The 20,009-nt window shown below is 39.2% G+C and overlaps 1 protein-coding gene and 1 long non-coding RNA gene across 3 annotated transcripts in view; one reads left to right on the forward strand and one right to left on the reverse strand.

Moving 5' to 3' along the window:
* LOC147817111 (uncharacterized) overlaps window positions 1-3,854 on the forward strand; it is an 8,916-nt gene extending 5,062 nt beyond the window's left edge. The window contains exon 5 of the long non-coding RNA XR_015436625.1: window positions 866-3,854. This is a non-coding gene — a long non-coding RNA (uncharacterized LOC147817111). The remainder of the gene's footprint in view (window positions 1-865) is intronic.
* A 2,151-nt stretch (window positions 3,855-6,005) lies between these two features.
* On the reverse strand, window positions 6,006-19,898 carry bod1l1 (biorientation of chromosomes in cell division 1-like 1). Of its 2 annotated transcripts, none has more exons than XM_023398130.2 (30): window positions 19,649-19,898; window positions 18,830-18,954; window positions 18,433-18,623; window positions 17,506-18,000; window positions 17,171-17,320; window positions 16,849-17,009; window positions 16,574-16,670; window positions 16,212-16,338; window positions 16,035-16,098; window positions 14,071-15,925; window positions 13,914-13,984; window positions 13,600-13,723; window positions 13,195-13,404; window positions 13,053-13,096; window positions 12,907-12,958; window positions 12,698-12,762; window positions 12,530-12,611; window positions 12,114-12,172; window positions 11,942-12,011; window positions 11,601-11,638; window positions 11,228-11,396; window positions 10,758-10,837; window positions 10,414-10,525; window positions 10,149-10,201; window positions 9,923-10,001; window positions 9,664-9,743; window positions 9,337-9,436; window positions 9,044-9,173; window positions 8,519-8,590; window positions 6,006-7,068 (listed from the first exon to the last, which is right to left on the reverse strand). In XM_023398130.2, the coding sequence occupies exons 1-30, from the start codon at window positions 19,763-19,765 to the stop codon at window positions 6,945-6,947; spliced, it is 5,196 nt and encodes a 1,731-aa protein (XP_023253898.1). In that variant the 5' UTR covers window positions 19,766-19,898; the 3' UTR covers window positions 6,006-6,944. The 2 variants fall into 2 exon arrangements, with proteins under 2 accessions (XP_023253898.1, XP_023253897.1); XM_023398129.2 differs by having other exon boundaries at window positions 11,942-12,017.
* Between the last annotated feature and the right edge of the window lie 111 nt (window positions 19,899-20,009).

The following is a 20,009-nucleotide window of genomic DNA, read 5'->3' on the forward strand; positions in this document are numbered from 1 at the left end:
CGGCCCCCTTCCTCCTCCTTATGTGAGAATAGCTGCCAAATTGTGTTCAGGTGGAGCAATACATGAGAGGGCACTGCCAAGAGTCATTTGCAGTAAATGCTCCCAAAACGCCCTCTAGATTTCTCACCAAATATCAGATCCACCATGATAGCAGCCTTAATCAACCTCAGCATTGGAAAGTGGAAGGAAAGGGAAGGGGCGGGGGGGTTACTGCCAACTTTAAGTATGCTTTTAGTCGCCTCAGTTACAACTGAACCCTCTTTCCCAAAGAAAAATTATCCTTGCATGCGATGGAGCACTAAATGGAAGAGCCCTTGGGACAGAATACTTAATACAGTAAATGGAACCAAGAGACGAGCAGAGAGAAGTTCCTCCGTCTCTTGGAAGAAATTCAAAACATCTCAGCAGTGGCTACATTACTGCAGACACAGAAGCAGAAGTGTGTGTGTGTGTGTGTGTGGGGGGGGGGGGGGGGGGGGGGGGGGGGGGGGTAGCCCACTGTTACAGTCCAATTAATGTGTGTAGATAGTGCAGACGTGATTTATAGTTTATTTTTGGCTTTGCTGTGCTGACAAACGAGCTTCCATCCGCTTCTGGCACGCAACAGATAATGCATCAGCTCAAGCACATCATGAAAGGCTTCTCAGGTCTGAGGGGCCTTTCGCTGCCTTCTCAGGGCTCTGTGACCGGCTCCTTTCTCCTCCGCTCACGCCTAAATAAAGACGTCCTTCAAAGCAGCACACCCCTTTCACTGGTTTCGTGTCACATGTAAAATACCACTTTTGAACATAGGAGTTGATGTAGTTATGAAAACTTTAAGGACCATTGAGAAATTCTTGAGATATTATGGGGCTTTTCTTTTCAGACAGTGAAGTGGGTGTCACAGACTGCAGCTGCAGCTTCTGGCTCCTGAAGACGAGCTCTGCACTTTGGGTACGTGCAGATAACAGATTTGCCTCCGTGACAGGTGTGTAAGTTTAGAGTAGACAAGCAGGGCTGTAACTAATCATTATTTTTGTTATTACTCTGTTGACTATTTCTTGGGTGAATCGATTAGTCTAAACTTAATCAGTTTTCAAGTTTTCAAATTTGAGAAACTGGAACCAGCCAGTGTTTGGGCTTTTTGCTTGATAAATACTTCAAATGATTTATCAGAAAATGTTATAAATTAATTTTCTGTCGATTGACCAATGGATTAATCAAGTAATCCTTCAGCACTAAAGAAGAATTAGGCTGACATTATATTGTATTGTTATATGAGACGACAAACGATGTTAGTGCACCTCTCATTCTGTCTTCCCTACACTCAGACCTGAGCCTATTTGCTGAAAACATGAATCTTACAAATGTCTTCACAGTAATTTTTTTTAAAGCCAAAATAATTTCATAAAACAGCGGGGCACTGTAGGGTTTAGCAAATGTTCCGTAAACAGGAGTAAATAGTAAATAGTTAATTTATTGTGGGGCTATTTTCAGTGGCAGATTACTAGATTTGGATCTCTAGTGAGTATTTACTGAAGCAGGACAGTGTATTTCAAATAGACTCAAAATACGCCACAGTGCCTAGACACTGTATATGCTCAGTGTGGTAAAGGAACATGTCACTCAGTGATTTAGTGGTAGTTTTTGAACAATGGAGCTCAACGGCAAAGAGGAATAAACTTTATCAGGCTTTGACATGACAAATATAGAATAAATCCAGATTTATCCGTAAGAGGCTCTGAAAACCTATTTTTTTCGGTGTGAGTTTTTGAGTGTTAAATTTTTAACAATGACAATTTGGGATGATGAAAGCTGACATTTTGCACGTAGCAGCAGAAGTATAAATTGCCTACACATGATGTATTTTACATGCCAAAGCTAAAAATCACAGTCAAAAAGATTCTTCTTTAAAATTCTGTATCACACAAGACCAAAGATACAGTATGATGCTTTTATAACTTCACACAATGCTGATATACTGCAGCCAATCAATTTGACCTCAATGCGTTAGTAGTGAAAACACATTTTAGGAATTTTTGTGCACTCTGGTGTGTATTTGTTGCAGCTTCAGATGCCAGGAGTCGATGCAAATCTTGACTCAACTGCAGAACTATTTCAATACTGCAAAAGAATGAAAAAAAAAAAAAGAAATCTTTAAGTCTCTAAGCCACCACCCCTCCCTGCTGCCTGTCACTGGTTATTTCTATGACTCTCGTATGAAGCACTTCTGACGTTAAACACCTGTTAACTTTTATGGCTTGAGAGAGGAGTGGCTGAATGGGAGAGCATTATATTCAGTGCCAGTCGGCCTGGCCAAATCCCCAGTAGAGGAAAGACCACTCCCAGTGCAGAGAGGCAGCAGCAGGAGTGAGTGAGTGAGCCCCCTTATCCCTGCAGCAGCCTGCGAGGATCCCCTCCGCTCAAAACCAACAGTTACCTCTATTCCAGTTGACAGCTGCGTGAAACCACCATCTTTCCGCAGCTCTCCGCTGGATAAACTGCACTGCTACCCACCAGCAGACTAGCTTACAACGAAGAGGAGGAGGTGTGAGGAGGTTTGAGGCACTACATGTCGTTGGTATCTTGTATCACAGTCAAAAACTTCTAGATGCCAGAGCTGAAAAGTTAGAGTGGTGCAGTGCCAGAACCCAAATAACCAGACCTGCCCATTCTGAGGGTTTTCTGGAGGTCTAGTGTTAAAAAGAAGAATTCAGTTTCCTCAAACGAAGGCCTGAGATGGTATCAAAAAGTCTTAAGTATTTTCTGTCGCCTGTTACTGGCAGTTATGTTGCTTACAAATGTTTTTGTATCCGATTGCAGGTTGTTGTGAGATGTCACACAATTAAACTGCATGTGGGATTGTTGCACAAGTGGATTCTGTGCTTTTTTGTGGATCTTCATCAGATCTGTAGCAAACACTGACTGAGTTTTAATTGGTTTATCCATCTATCCATTTCTGCTGCTTATCTGAGTCCAGGCCGCACCGATTTAAATGACTATATCATTAGGAATTGATGTAACATTATGCTGGGAAGTACTGCAAAAAAATGTGCCTTATGCACTTCATGTTTTTTGGCCATTTTTCCTTCATCAGGATGGTCTGTGTCTGTGTCTGTGTCTGTTTTTCTTACATAGTCTATCAATTAGTCATGTGTTTGAGATTGCATCCATAAGAAGAGACACTACAACTACAAAGAGAAGTTAAAGTTAGACAAAGATGGTTATATTTATTATAACAATTATATCGCCAATACAGGTGATGTGTCTATTTAATCCAAATAAGGCGGCCAAATTGTTAAGATGATGTTATTTGTCTTTCTAAGACTGTCTGACACAGCTGATCATTTCAGAGAACTGTATCTTTAGAGGGGGGGTTTGGACTTCCACGTCATTGCTATACACTATATGGCAACACATAAAAAATTGTGGGAAATTGATTCTTATGATTTTGTCGGTGTGTTACAGATATTCATGCCAGAGTCTGGACTTTAATCAAGTACGTTTAGATTTACTTACTTAAGTACAAATATGAACTACTTCTACTTTTGTACAAAAAGCAAATGGCAACTACTTTGATAGTTTGTCATTTTTCATGCAAAAAGACCAAATTATTTCATTGTTCCAGCTTTTCAGCTGTGAGAATTTGCTGCTTTTCCTTTTAATTGTTTGAATAATTGTAATTTGTTTAATAATTCCATGGTTTGGACCAAATAAAGCATTGTGATGGCGTCAGTTTGGGGTGTAAATAATTGAGATGGATATTTCTTACTACTTTCCCAATTTCTAAAAATTAAACAATCAATTAATTAATGAAGGAGATAATCAGCAGAGTAATCCATGAAGAGAATAATCATTAGCAATAGTCCTATGCACAATAGTTTGAAAAATAAAAAGCCCCCCCAACTACAACAGTAAAGTCCTGCTTTTACATTAATGCATGAGTAATAGTAAGTGAGTCCTTCTTGGTCTTTTAGGTCTGCGATATCTAATGATACAGTACTTTTAATATTAGAGGACTTGTTTAATACTTAACAGTACATTTCCCTGATTATACTAACATACTTTTAAGTAATTTTGCAGGATTTTGACTTGTGACAGTATTTTTACAGTGTGATACTTCCTCCACCATTGACTTTAACACATAACGAAGTACAGTTTCTCAGTGCCACATCTGAAACACATCTCTTATAAACCAGGTGGGGTCTTCTGTAGCTTATAGGCTGTGAGCTAGACTGGAAGGGAGGTTGTAATGTATACGTCTCTATCTATTAGTAGTAGCTGACACACCATCTAGACAAGTCTGATGAAACAACTGCGCCAGGTCACTGATCAGTAATAAGGTCATTCTGGGTGCAAGGTTAGTCCGAGACCTCATTTGCAAGACACAATATATTTTTCCATCTCTTCATGTTAATGGATAATTTGAACTAGTCCGAGTCAAAAAGCTGCCGTATTGAAAACTGGAGATTCATACTTTTGTGCATTTTGTATCCATAAGGAGTAAATATTGTATTTTGTAGAATCTATTTTAAAAGGATGATGGTAATGATGTTTTGTGATCTTGTATGTAAGTATGTATTTATGTATGTACTTGTGTATCTATGGTGATTTTTAAGACTGGATCACTGGACTGAATATAAGGAAACCACACCGATGAAGGCAAAACTAAAAACATTTAGTGCTAAACTACAGCAACCCTAGAGCAGCAGAAAATTGGATCCGTTTACCACATTATGTCAGATGAGTAAAAATGATCAAAGAGTAAAATCTTTACTTGGTAAAATACCTCCAGGTACAGCAGATTAAAAACATCTGAAAGATTTATGGCGCAAGAGTTAAATAAGCAGATTTAGATTTTTTGTTATCTTGTGTTGCTGCTTTCTCTACCTTTTCAAAATCTTGATGTGAGGTCCCTACTGACTGAACTCAGCTGTCCTCCCTCTAATACATAAAACCTGCTGCCTATGAATCCGTCTAATGTGACTCAAACCGCTGATACTCAGCAGTGGAGGCCTGCTTGGCAAATTCAAAAATCATTTTGCACTACAATGCAAACGACTATAATAAAATGACATCTCAAGTCACTCCAATGGCATCAGGGAGTGAAAGGAGTGCTGTTTGTCTGCCAGCCCTGGTGGCTAAATGTAAGCTAATCCAAACCTTTAAATGAGTCGTGCTGGGCTAATATTTTAAGGCTTGGATTGCAGCACCAGGAAATACCTGAGAGAGGTACACCTTGAAGGAATCAAATTTAGCAATCCGCAGGAATGGTTGGAAAACTTCAACCAGAGAATTCAGGCTTTCCGTAACCTCTCCCCATGCTTTTTGGATCCCGCAAGTTCAGGTGCAGCGATTAAAGCCTCCTAACGTGTTAATGATGGGGGAATATTTCATTCTGAGTTTGTCAGTTTTATCCCCCATTAGCAGGCAGGAATGTCCTCTCCTCTTCTCCACTCGGAGGTGATTGGTTAATGTCTTTAGCTATTTACACATTACAGACAGCACATCCATTTAGGAAACAGAAGAGATAACGTTTTAGACATAATATGGGTGAATTAATACAAATCTGTATATTCTGCTCTGTGCACTGTTTTATCTTTTCATAAACACAGATCTCTACTTTCCAAAATAGCTCAATTTTGAAAAACAGAAGCAGCAGAGTTTGGATTTCCTTTAGCAGTTGCATAACCGTTTTTTTTGTTTTTGTTTTTAGAAAGAAGAAAATCTATGAAAACTACCATGAAGTATATTCCAGACACATAAATATGTTTTAACCAGCAGGTATGTGCATTAACTGTAAGCTGTAATAAAATCAAAGAAAAGTGTAAGAGCTTAAAAATATAATAGACCAATGAGCAGTGCTTTCATTTGCTTCTAGTGCAGTGACTACATTTGTCGTAAAGAAAAGAATAAATATCAAGAGATGCACAAAAACTTCCCTTATGAGTATTTAGTATGAAAAATAAGAACTTATAAAAGTAGAAAGTGAAATGCAAAGTTAGAAATTGACTATCGACCACAAGTAAGAACCTAAAGTGATTTATATTTGCTTGGAAATGAAAAAAGGAAGCAATATTCGGTATTTTTACATTCATGAAACAACTGTCTTTACATTGACAGGCAGGCAAGATATCTATTGCCATCATACTGATAAACACTTAACTCTGAAACAATACAAATATCTAGATTACCTCCACAAGAAACAGCACTTTGTCTGCAAAGGGTGTTGTTACAAATATTTCATGAAGACTGAGTTTAAAGAAACTGTTCGTGTTCTGTCATGTTTTCCCTGTCAGTGACTAATACTGCTGTTATTTCAACAGTGAAAAAAAAGAAAAGAAAAGAAAAGAAAAAAAAAAAACGTACCTTACCTGCCGAATATTATGTATAAAAACAAAACCTTAAAAAAAAGAGGGAGGAAAATTTCTCCTTTCATTCACAGAATGAATATTAAATAATAAAATTCATAATGAATGTTAGATGCTTCACAATGATTTCTATCTCTACAAGTGTTTGAATTTACAAATCAGAAATAACACAAATGTGTAACAGTGATGTCTGTAGAAGGTGTTGACTGACTGCTAATTTCAATTCACCCTCTCTATCTCAAAGCGCGGCTCAGCTGCACATTAGGCCTTTGATTGGTCTGAAATACTCTGGTTTACTGGGCATTACTGAATAAACAGAAGGATGATGAAGACTGATCCAAACCATATGGGCGTAGTGCGGTAGAAAGTACTCTAAGGGATTCCTACACAGATCCTCAGGTTTACACTCAACCATCAGAGGAGAGTGTATAATACTATCCAGAGCTTTTCAATATCTACAGTCAATGAAGCAGAAACAGCTTTACATGCTAACTGACTGTAGAGGTTCTCTGACCCCCAACAGCAAAACTGACTTGAATATGGAGTGCAGAAAAAACACTGCTGGGGCAAACTGGTCCACTGCTGTCAGAGGTTTCAGCGTTTGGCTCTCTTGGAAGGGGGCTCCTCTGATTTCTGTCCTCCCCGCGTTCGCACAGCGGGAGGGCTGGTCTCCCGTTTACGGCCCCCCTTCGCCACTGCTGCCTGGCCCCTCGTTCCGCTGCAGGAGGGAAACAAGGAGCAAGTCAGCCCGTTTGTCTACAGTGTCATATTAAGTGCTGTAAAGGTTTGCCTTTGTTAATTCAAGAGTTATTCATGAGAAGTGTTGCAATAACCATTACATGCACAAAGACTGGAGCTTGGCATGTCCACATAACCCCTTGAGAGAAACAACAGTGCAGGAGACAGATTTCAAAAGGACTTTTGTAATGTGAAATTTAATGAGTTCAAAAACAAAATAAGTAAAAATTCCTGACTAAATCTGCTCTGAAACTACAAATGGGAATAATAAATAAAGTAGAAAAAACAGAACCTCCCAAATACAAATACATTTTCTTGATGACCAATACAAATGTATAGATAATAAAATAAAAAAAAAACATGTTGTAGTCATGGAAATGAATCATCCAGTCTCCTGAGAAGAAGGAATGTTTAACATAGAGGGGGAGACATTGAGAAGTTGCTCTTTGAGAAAGAGGCATTTTGGATTAAACTGAGAGGGTTAAATGAGGAAATTAAAGGAATTAGACTTGAAGCCATTTCTGTAGGATCCACTTTTTCTAGGGTCCATTTGTTTTCCAACAGCAGTACAGTTTTTAGAACAGTTGGAGATTTAATGAACGGCTGGAGTGTTGAGGACTTGGAAATTAGTCAATTATCCAAAAATATTAGGAGAGTGAAGAATCCTGAGTTTGAAAAGTTACAGTATTTGCTGCATTGTATTGAAAAATGGATTCTCCCTTTTAACCTGGTGGGTTAAGATGAAAGACTGTATTAACCAAAGAATATTTTTAAATGTTGGTTGTTTTTGATAATTGCTGATAATGTTTTTCCACCAAAAATTCTAAATATTCCCTTGTTCCAGTGTAATGATCTCCTGCTTATTCTGTCTTCTGTGAGAGTAATAGGAATACATTTATGTATTATTTTTCACACTTCACAGACCAAATGATTAATCAATTAATATAAATGTATGTATAAATGTATAAGTTGACATACAGTGCATACAAACCATGGTGGGGAAAAAAGAGACTACTTATTTTTAATGTAGCAAATTATGGCAATCTATCATTATTACTTCAGGAGAGCCTTGATTTGTAATGACACTAGACACAAAAGCTTTGTCTCCCTCCTACAATATTCTTAAAATAAAGAAATTATATATTATCAAATCAAATTATTCACAAGTCTACTTATTTTTTATTGACAGTGATCCTGTACCTGTAGTGTAATTCAAGATATTTATTATACCTTCCTTTCAAACAGCTCAGGCCATACAAAATGATTTCTTATTTTCACTTTGGGCGCTAATAACTCCAAAACATTTTGAAATTCCGGGAAAACCTTTGGTAAAACCTCCTCTTTCACAGAGCAGCGACCCAGCAGTCAGATTTGGTCGGATTCCCCTTTAAGCCCGTTAGTTCTGCTTAACCTCAGTGAAACAAACTCACCGTGTGCCAGCTGCGGTCTCCTCTTTACCACTCTGTCGACTTGCCCGGGTGGATGGTTTACTTGGCTTGTTTCTGAGAAGCAATAAAAACAAATATGAAACAACAGTTGTTACTTTACTACTAAATCTCCCCAGCTTTCATTTAATAGGATGAGACAGTGATGATGCCTTCTGGGTGCTTCAGAGTGTAAACACTCAGCACTAAAACAATCAGAGGCTCATTCATCACCACTGACTTTAGATTAGCACAAAGGATGATAGTGTCTCGTGGCTTTTAGTGCTGTATTTATACTGACGAGTTAGATTTCATGACACAATATAAAATACAGAGTTGTCGTCTGTCTTCTTTCTGCAGGTGTTTGTTGTGTGTTCCATTGTTTCTTTTATTTACTCGCCCTTCCTGCAGAGTTTTACTATAGATCTTGTTAACAGACAAAGAGCTCAAATAATATTTAAAATGCATGACTGTACAGATGACTGATACTGGAGTGATGACACTTCCAGCAGTACATTTCAATTAAATTACCTTTCAGCCTCCAGTCGAGAGGCTGACCGCGTGGTCGCCCTGGTTGCAGTTTTTCCTTCCTCACCATCATCCTCCTCCTCTTCATCGTTCTGCTCGCTTTCTTTTTCTTCTGCCTTTTTGTCTTTTTTATCTGTGGGAAAAATGATAAATGGTCATGGAAGTCAGAGGTTATATTCAGTTCATGAATACATTTCCCTACAACAGTTACTGAGGGTATAAACATTTTTAAAAAGGTGACAAACCGCATTTGTAAAATATTACTTAAGCTGTAATTTAATTGTAAGTTTCCTTACCTGAATCCTCTGTGGCTGCCGCTGCCTTTGAAGGTCGTCCTCTCCGAGCATTTCTCTTTGGAGTCGTCTCTTGCTCCTCTTGCTGTTGCTCCTCCTCAGCCTGGTAAGATGATAAAACAGGGTTTTATTAAAACATTTAATTTACTAGGTCAGAGTTCAGTTTAATAAGATGAAATGAAATAAGTCAATCACCACTAAGTACAAGTCACTAGTAAAGTTTTAAAAGGAAAAGACTATGGCTCATATTTATAGTCTTTTGACAATAAAGACAGCTAAAATAATGGAAGTATATTTAAAACATCAAAACATGTTTTTACACCAACATACATCATCTGGTTTATTCTCACTGCAGCTCTCCTCTTTCAACTCCTCTTGTCCCTCCGCCTGGCTCACTGAAGGGGAACCACCTGGGAAAAGATGAATGTACGATACAGAGAATATAATGATAATGGTAAATCACTCTCCTCCTAACTCATACAATGTTGTGACGTTTTGTCTCTACAACAAGTATCCAGGCCAAAAGTAAAGAGCCTCTGCTTTAATTTCACACTTTTAATTTGAGTGTTTGGTATGTGTGCTTTCTTACCGTCGTCTTTTTCAGGCTGTTGCTTGTTTTGCTCCTGCTGACTGTTGTCCTCCTTCACCTCCTCATCAGCCTGGGTTTCCTGTTGAATAGTATCAAAACACACATACAGCAATTTAGGTGTAGGTAACTTTTCATAGAGAGGGTAAAGGAAGCGAATACAGATTGAGATGGACGTGCAAACCAGGATTCAGAGAATATTTTAATCAATAAAAATGGCAAATCTCACCTCCAAAGATTCCTCCATTTCCTCTGACCTTTTTCTCTTCACTGCTGGTTCACCTGGAATGGAAATATGATTGATCAAAACTGATTCAAAATATATTACAAATATTTATCTCATGGCAATAATGCCAGCCTTTCTTTATGCTAACTATAATTGCCAAATTACTCATTCATACCATTTGACAGGTTGTTAACAGTGACATGTTGCATCACGAGCCTGTACTCTGTCACTCAAATAGAGAAGAGACTTGAATTAAAAACGAACTTACATATGTCAGTGGTCTCTTTGGAGTCTGCGTTCCCTGCACCTTCAGAACCGTCTGGATCAGGAGTCGGCAGCTGGACCTCCCTTTCCTTTGTTGCACTTTCATCTTCAGTTTTCTTAAAGTTGGAATAATATTGTGAAACATCACAAACTATATGCACTCAGTGTTGCACAAAATATCATTCATTGTTGTCAGCTGACAGGGTTCGATCATCATGTCTAGTCACTAAAATAACACATTTGACTGCTAGCTAACAGTGTCACGTGTACAGAAATAAGCGCCATCTTTGTAATAACAAACCTGGGGCTGTTTCATATTAAATACATGGTGCACTTTTCTTAACATACCTCTTCCTCCTCTGCTGGTTTCCCTGATGAAGTTTTATCAGCACTCTCCTCATTTATATTCTCCTCTTCCTTCTGAATATCTGATGTTAAAAACAAAATAACACAACTTTAGACTCAGACTTTTGACACTTGTACATCATTCTATCCTCTGTAGCACTTGTCAATCTGTTCAACAATGTGTTCAGTGTAAAGTACAATAAAATCAATTCATCTTTGTCTGAATAAAATCTTTGCATTTTAAAGAGCAGAAAGCTTTTCATTTAACTTATTTAAAATGATGTTAACAGTGCAGCAAAACGTTGGAGAAAAAGTTAAAACACTTCAGTCAAATTCAATCAATATCTCAAAAATGTACAAATGAAACTTAAATTTTAAACTGGAAATTGCTCCTATAAACCAAAGAATACAATCGTTTCATCGAATAACACCTTAACAACAACAACCATATAACAACCATATGACCAGTTTACCAGCAGTGGCTTCTTTGGGTGCAGTTCCTGAACGTCTTCCCCTGCGGCTCGGAGTCTCCTCAGACTTTTCAGGTTCTATAGGTTGACCCGTCTCTGCCTCCTCGGTTGATCTGGATGATCGTCCCCTGCGAGGTGTACTGACCTCTTCAACCTTCTCCTGCTCAGTTTCCTGATGTTCGTGAGCAAAACAATGTGGACTTGAATTAGACATTTACGTGCATAAGTTGATTTTCTGCAAGAAAGGTTGCCTCAACACTGCCGTTTATATGTTTTAACAGGTTCCAAAAGCCAAAGCAAGAACACACAAAGCACCAATTTTACAATCACATTGTTATTCTGTGATGGATGCGACATGACAAAAAGTTGCATTTACCTCATCAGACAGTTGCTCCTTTCTTTCCTTTTCATCACCTGATCAGTTACAAAAATATAAAGAATTATTTCACAGAACTTTTATAACTATCTGTTAAAACTCCCACTGAGGCAGTCCAGCTGCTGGGGGCTCTTCAGTGGAATCGTTTCATCCATAAATAGTTAATATGTATAATGTATGTGTAATATGTTGTTTACCAACTGCATTATACATTTTAAAAAGGTCACTGTTTGTGATTAGTAATAATTTCCAAATTTAATGACAATTTTAAATAGTCTAAATGGAGGTGTCACAAACCTGGACAAAACAAACTTATAATCTTTGAATCTTAGCTACTGTACCATGTTCTTTCACTGCTGCAACTTTCTGACTGGGCTGTTTCCGTTTCCGTCTGCCTCTTCCTTCTGTCTTCTGTTCCTACAAAACGAAAAACAGCTCAGTTATTCCATAAGAGCTGAGTTTTAAACAAACTGCTTAAAAAAAAAAAAAAAAAAAAAAAAAGGAAAAAGTGACCTTTTCGGACAGGTCTGATTCCTTCCCATCTTCCTGACTGTCTGTGCTGGAGACGTTACCTAGAAAATACAAACAAACAGCAATGACTGAGATTAAGAGCAAAAGAACCAGTGCTTATAGAGGAGGAATAAAGAGAAAGCATATCTTGACAATCGGTATTCAGTTACAGTTTCAGCATCCTGAGACTGCAGTATGCTCTTTGTAACACATGCGTCAAGAAAAAAGGTACAAAATATAATAACAAAAGAATCCAATACACACACACACAAAAATATCTCATTTTATAACATTATCAATCAAATATGTAATATGGATAAGAAAGACTTCACTCTTCCTAAGACAGAGAAATGTAGTTGCAACAGATGAGGAAAATCAATACATGGGGATAATTCAAAAAGAAAAGTCACATGACGTACTGATTTGTTTGACTAGTTTGGGCTGACACTCAGGTTCACTTCCTCTGACCTCTTCTGTCTTCTCTGGGACACCAGTTTCCATCTAAACAAAATTCATAAGATCCACAGATCAACAAAGGCAAACAATTCATATTAAATAGATAACCTGAATAAAGGTTGAACACTTACAGTCTGTGGATCCCTCTCTTCTACTGCAACGTTTTCTTCCTCCTGCGTCTTACTCTCAGCTTCACCTAGTGGTGAAAAGAAGTAAGGTTAAAACTGCTGCCTATTTACAGCTTTTGATGAATTCACTAAAAATATTCACTGGATACAATTAAATTGTTTCGTCAGATTTTAATGTCTCGTAGAAGAGAAAAGAAAGAGAAAAGATTTACTGTAATCTATGTCCATCATGGTCTGGTTCTCTTCAGCTACCACTTCCTCTGCCTATAGTTGAAGAGAGATGACTTTAAATTTAGTCTCACTTGAACATTTACGAAGGCAAACAATTGAAATTAGTGTACCATGAATGGTACCTCACCTTGGGGCTTATCTTTGTGGCTGCACCGTCTGGCTCTATTTGATCTAAAGTAACAATAACATGTTAAATCATAGTCAGCCAACGAAAATCATGTATTCTTCGCAACAAGTTTTCAAGCCTTGTCCCTTGTCCTTGTTCTCACCTTGTTTACTGGACATTACAGAGACTGGTTCACTGGACATTTCGGAGATTTGTTCACTGGACATTTCGGAGACTGGTTCACTGGACATTTCGGAGACTGGTTCACTGGACATTTCGGAGACTTGTTCAGAGGTATCCGAAACAACAGCAACTGTATTTTCCTCTGTGATTCCTCTGACCTCTTCTGTTTCACCCACAACAGCATCAACAGCTGAAATATTATAGAAAGTAAAGAAGTAAATGAACACCGCGAGGTTGATGCACACACAATGCCTGATCAATACAAATGTCTTTTGTCAAACCACTAACTTCGCATTGGAAACCACAAAAAAATAACATTCGCAAAGATCAAAAGACAAGAAAAGAAATTAGAATTTAAGCTAAAGTAGGAGAAAAGAAAGTTGACCTTCTTTGTCAGCTGATGGTGGCGCCATTTTCTCATCTGGCTGTGTTTCAGGAGTTATTTCTCCCTTGTTGGCTTCATCCTCGTTCAAAGAAGCCTGACATTCATTTGAGTTAGCGTCATCCTCCTATGTAGAGGATTAAATGTGCCAATTTTTCATTCATTCAAATTTTTTTAATCAACAGGAAGTTTACTGGGACTAGTAAAATAGTCCAAAATGCCAAAGTAAAAGCCAATGTAGGGCTTTTATTTCAGAGGTTTCAAAGCATTTTAATTCCACAAATGTGAAATGTTTTGTTTTTTTTTGTTTTTTTTACCTGTAGAGCAAGTGTTTCAGATATTTCAGCCTTTGACGCGCCCATTTCTTTCTCTGCATTTTCAGATTCATCTATACAGAGACACATATTGAGCTTTTTAATTATGGAAACATTCTGACATGCGTAGAGGGCCAATTATAAGCAATTTGACATGTACCTGCAGTCTTTGGGTTTTCATCAACAAGCTGGGCAGTTTGTTGAGATGGGGCTGTTGACAGCTCAGTGGCTGTGAACTCAGTTTCAGCAGCTGTTTGCACATCTATAGGAGGATGCTGCTCTTCCTCTTCAGCTGCAGTAGTTTCCATCGGTTGTGGAGCCGGTGGATTCACCTCTGGTTCTTCGCTTGTATCATGACTTATTAAACTGGAGGACACTGTACTGTCAGGATCCATAGAGAGCAGAGTCAGAGCTGCCTCTTTCATTTTCATATCAGCATCCTGAAGCGCCATCTCATCAGTCACAGCTTCTTGGATGCTCTCAGGTGGGAGTCTCGCCTCCGCTGAGGTACAAACGTCCATCAGGGTGAGCAGAGCGTCGGCCTCAGCCGGCACAGCAGGCATCTCACTGAGTCGTGACTCTGTTTCTCCTTCAGGTGGCTCAGGGGTGATGTCACTTAAAGCATCGCAGGTGTCGTCTGAGAACGAGGTGGTGACAGTGGTGGTGACGGGATCAGAGTCTGTGCTTGTGTCTTGGAGAAGAGATGGTTTCTTAGGCAGCTCTTCTGTTTCAAGACTCACTGAAGAAACAGACGACTTTGAAGATTTATCTGACTTTTCCAGTTTGTCTTCTCTGGGTGCTTTCTTCTCTTCTTGGCTGTCGTCTCTCTTTTCTGGGATTTTATCCTTCTTTAATTTTTTCTTTCCATTCTTAATGTCTGATCTCTCATGTGAAGGTTCTTCAGAGACTTTCCCCTGGTCCTTTGTATTCCCCTCTTTTTTCTTCTCCTTTGTTGCCTCAGGTTTGCTGACAGATGCACCCCCTGCACTTTTGACTTCTGAACTCTGAACTTTCTTATCAGTCTTTGATAACAATGGAATCTTTGTTTCCTCTTTGGATTTTGATTTTGGTTTTTCAATGATTTTTCCTTTTTCTATTGTCTTGACTCTTTTTGGATCTTTGTCTGTTTCAGAGCTGGATTTGTTGGATTTCTGGCTGTCTTGATCTGGTTTTGTCTTCTCCTTCTCACTGTCTTTACTATCAGTTATAGATTTGGGTTTTTCTCCTTGCCTGTCCTCAGAGTGGCTCTTTGACCTTTTTAGGATTTCCTTGGAGTGTTTATCTTTCTTCTTGCTGCTGTCTGGTGCAGGCTCCATGTCAGACCGATCCTCAGAGGAACCAGCAGAGTCTGGGCGGAGCAGCTGCTTTAAATCACTTTTCACTGAAATTTTGTCTCCTTTAGCCTTCTCCTTTTCTTTACTCTTGTCTTTATCTTTGTCCTTTTCTCTAATTTTGTCCTTTTGTTTATCCTTGTCCCTCTCTGCTTTGACAACCTCCGTGGATGGAGCCTTCACCTTCTTTGCATCTTTAGGGCCTTCATCAGCAACACCTTCAGACACAAACGCTTTTCCTTCTCTTGTGTTTCCTGTCATTTTCTTCTCACTTTTCATTTTAGGCTTCTTCTCACCTTTCTCTTCAGACGACACTTTAACACCTTCCTTATGCTGAGATTCATCTGCCTGATGTTCAGATTTCTTTTCCTGCTTTTGTTTGAGTTTGGCACGTTCATCTGACAGGCTGCGTTCTTTCTCTTTGCGTTCTTTAGAGTGAAGTTCTTTACGAGACGGACGATCAAATTTTCCAACTGAACGTTGTTTAAGAGCTTCCTGGGAACCTTGCTCTAACTCCAGGATGAAGGAGTGTGTCCGGCCTTTGTCGGAGATCTTTCTGTTTTCGCTGGAATCCTCTGAGACGCTGCCGCTCATCCTTCTGTGCCTCTCGTCAGATGATGCAGATTCTGACAGATTTCTTATCAATTTTGGTTGTGGAGTCTTTGCGGTGGCAGATTTCACTTCCTAATTTTAAAACAATAAAACACAATGTTGCTTGTTACACCTCCCCAATCCAAGGACAAACATGTTACCTATAGTGAAATGTGCTTCATTAGTGGCAGCTTTCACATACCACTTTCTTGGATCCATCTCCTCCTGTGTCTCCTTTCTTCTTGTTTGCAACATCTCCCTCTTTCCTGAAACATGAAATTGATGCATTTACAGCATGTAACACTGCAAAACTATCTAAACATTTGATTGAGTTGATCAGCACCAATACGAATTTGTGTCTGAGCTTTTGATGACCTACCTTGAGTCTAGTTTCCTCTTCCTGTTGAGAGCCATTTTTTTCTCCAGAACTTTCCTTTCTTTGCGAGCCTCTTTGGCTCTGGGGCGCTCCAGCCCCAAAGAGTCTCCACTCTTTTGTTTTTTGTGATCTGTATAAGAAATTAAGCCTGGTAAATGACGCAACAGTGAAGAGTACATAAAGCTATTCTGAAGACATGTTCGAATTTTAAGATGGGGACAATGGGAGGACACAGCATGACGAAACAGTGTGAAAATCACACAATGCAATTTATAGATTGCGTGACATAAAGTGTGAGCAGATTTGAAGAGAAGATTTAGACACAATAAAGCGCTTGACAGCAGAAGCGTGAGAGACGGAAATACCTTGTTCTTCAGCCTGCACTGCTTTCTGTTTGCGCTTTTCTTCCATTCGTTCTCTGTTCTGCTGTCTCTTGAGCAGCCTTTCCTCTTTGTCCTTTGCCTGTGTGATCACAGTTTAGAGACACAGCAATGACAGAATGACAGTAACCAAGATGGACCATAAAAATCTGTACCGTTTTCAAGTTTGTGAGAATTCCATTTACCAAGTAAAGTCTTACATTTAGCTATTAATAGATTTCCAATGCTGTACCTTTAATGTTGGTATTAAGACAACGTACCGCAGATCTTCGACGTTCCTCCACAGTGATTTCATCATCTGAGTCGCTATAGTAACGGGAGTAGAGGAAGGGCTTGTGAACATAGGCCTTGCGACGAGGCTTACGCTCTTCTTCTCCTGCATCTCCACTTGCATGTTTCTTTTCTGCGCTCTCACCTTGATCTGGTGAAAGAAAAACACACACACAAACATTTTTTACATAAAATTAAAGTCTGTAGAAGAACATCTGTAACATCTGTAGTACAGACCATATTTAACACTTTATGATACAGTTACTTTTCAAAATTAGTTTGAAAACTCAGACAGGAGTAAAAAGTTGAGACCATCAAGTGGAAGCTCCCCTTCTTCAGAAGAGTCAGACTGCAGCTCCTCATCTTCACTTTCCTCTTCAAATGACGACAGGTCGCTGGTGTGGACGGAGCTCACTGTGATGTCGCTGAGGCCTTCGAGGTCAGAGTCCTCCAAAGAGTATTCTGCAATGCAAAGACATGTCTGTCTTATTTTTTTACTCTATTTCAAATGCACTGTTACAAAGGAACAAAAGAGAGTCAGCAATGTGCTAATCAGAAATTTGCCTTGACTCAGAAATGTGCTTTTATCAAGAATACTTTGCATTGTTATAAAACTAAAAACATATTCAGAGTATACAGCAGCTCACCTTCCTTTATCCTCTCTCTGGCTTTCTGCTTGGCCTGACTTGTATGTTTCAGTAGCTCATCCTCCTGCTTCTCTTCTGAAGGTTTTCCAGTGGTTCGGCTGGTAACATTATCTTTCTCCTCCTCTGTCTGCTCCTGAGCTCCTGACTCCTCATCCTCCATCTTCACTTCTTCTATTAACCTCTCTTTTCCCAGATCCATCTGTTCCTGAGTGTCCTCTGTCTTCACTTCTAGTGCCTGGATCTCTGATGCAAACTTTGTTTCCTCTGTCTCTTCCAGCGTCCTTCCTTCATGGTGGTAGTCTCCTTCCTCCACAACACTCATATCCTGCTCACTCTCCTCCACCAGATGCATGGGCTCATCTGAAGCGTGGCCTTTGCGTCCTTTCTCTGTAACCGAGCTGGCCCTGACGCTAGCCTCCTGATTGAGAGAAGTTATTGTGTCCAGGATGGACATGGCGTCACTTGCTGCAGTGGTGGTTGGAGCAGACGATGAGGCTGTGACCATAAGAGCATGTGATGACATGTGTTAACTGTGTGAATGTAAGTCAGACACTTAATTTAACAGATGCTTACTTTTGTGTTTTAAATCTCATTTCATGAGGCTGTAAAGACTGAATCTCCACTCTACTGTGAGAGGCAGCCTCCATGTGATATACAGTATTACATAAATCATAAAGAAAAGTCAAAAAGTGACAACTGTTTACTGGAAGGAGGAGTAAAAGTGGAGAAATTCAAACAAGAAGATGGCTGTTGTCTGCACTGCAGTAGACACTAGACACCAGTAGAGATCTGTGTCATGACTTCACTATGGTGTGTGCAAGTAAGGAAAAGAATTCTTCTTGTTCAGTGGTCAAAATCTGAGTGGGTAAAAGTAAAGGTCAAACATAACATGCAAGGCTAATAAAGAGAAAAAAGAATGTTATGTACCCTGCTCAGGAATGCTGCTGTCTGGTTTGATCTCTGCCAAAGGCAGTGGGGCCAGTGGCTCTTCAGAGCAGCTGCCAGGTGACAGAAATTCACGGACCACCCTCTCCACCTGCGGCCTGAAGATGTGGTTGATTTTGGGATCCACCACTTGGGCCACGATCCTGTCCACTCCCTGCTCCAGCATCCCGGATCTAAAAAGAAGAGCTTGATTTAACTCCGGGTAAGTGGTGCACATAAAACTAGATATAAAACATCACAAAGTAAAAGAATGCAGCACTTGAAATACAGAAGAGCAGTGCAACTGCTGAACTATTAAGTAACTACTAAGTGAACGTTTAGCAAAAGTAGAAATGACAAACAAAAGGTGGAAAAGAGATATTTCTCCATTCTCACTTACTGCAGCACGAGCTGTCTGATGTTGTTCCTCAGCTGGTTCTTGTTCAAATGTGGGCTCCATGTGTGATTAGAGAGGTGATTAGAGACAAAGTTGTCCACTCTTTGTTTCAGGTTCAAGTAAGCTGGCTGCAAGAGAAAAGACAAGAAGAGAATCATAGTTGAGGGGCTATAACAAAACAACTGTTGGATATTGTTACTTGAAAAATCCAATAACTATAATAATAATAATAATAATAATAATAATAATAATAATAATAAAGGTCATCATAGAATCAATGAATTGACTAATCATTTTAGCACTAAGCAGTTTTCATTTCAGGTTTCATTGCACCATGAAAAACAAGCTTGTGTTGAAACTAGCTTCAGATAAGCAATTCATAACTTATCCACATTTTCCTGTATGCTGACCCAAACCTGACCCTTAAATGAGAAATGTGGTAGATTTACATAACCTGTCTATCCTCACCAAGGCTCTTTACTGAATTTTATACTGTACCAAAATGAATGGAAATGAAGGAAAACCAGTGGCTGCCTCGGAGGTAGGAAAAACTAAAGCTAACACTGACCTATCTCCTTAATATGAACGACAGCTCGTTTTCCAGGCCCCGCAGTAAAAATAATGAATAACTGAATGAACAAATGAACACCTGGCATGTAGCTTCAGTTAGCCGAAACGGGACTCAAGTGTCAAACCTGCTCCAGCAGAACAGTACCTGCTTTCAGAGCTCCCTAAACTAAGCTTTCACACATAAACGTTACACAGTCATTACACAATAAACACTGTTTGAAATTACGTTACGAAGATATTTTCAACCGTTACCTTTGTATCAACGTCTGCCAGGCAGTCCCTCCGAAACTGGTCGAAGAGTCCCTGTGTTTTTAAATGACTGACGATCATTGAGACGAGCTGTGGGTCTCCCGGTGGTAAACCAGCCATGTCTCAACGTAGTTAGCTTAGATTTTAGTGATTAAAAGTGATAATACTGATAACACATGGGGTAATTTCCGACCCGAAGACAACAGCTTTCTGTTGTGTTTAGTGAAGTTCTATGAAGGTTTGAAACGGAAGGGAAAAAAAATCGATGTCACGTAAACCGGAACAACTTTAAAAGCTTTCTCCTACCAAAATAAAAGTTTAGTAAACGAGAAGGAACCAAGTTCTTGGTTAATGCCATAGACAA

This window comes from Seriola lalandi, unplaced genomic scaffold (genome assembly GCF_002814215.2).
Source record: "Seriola lalandi dorsalis isolate HSWRI2012SDOR001 ecotype SW California unplaced genomic scaffold, Sedor1 jcf7180002054972, whole genome shotgun sequence".
Classification (NCBI taxonomy): Eukaryota; Metazoa; Chordata; class Actinopteri; order Carangiformes; family Carangidae; genus Seriola; species Seriola lalandi.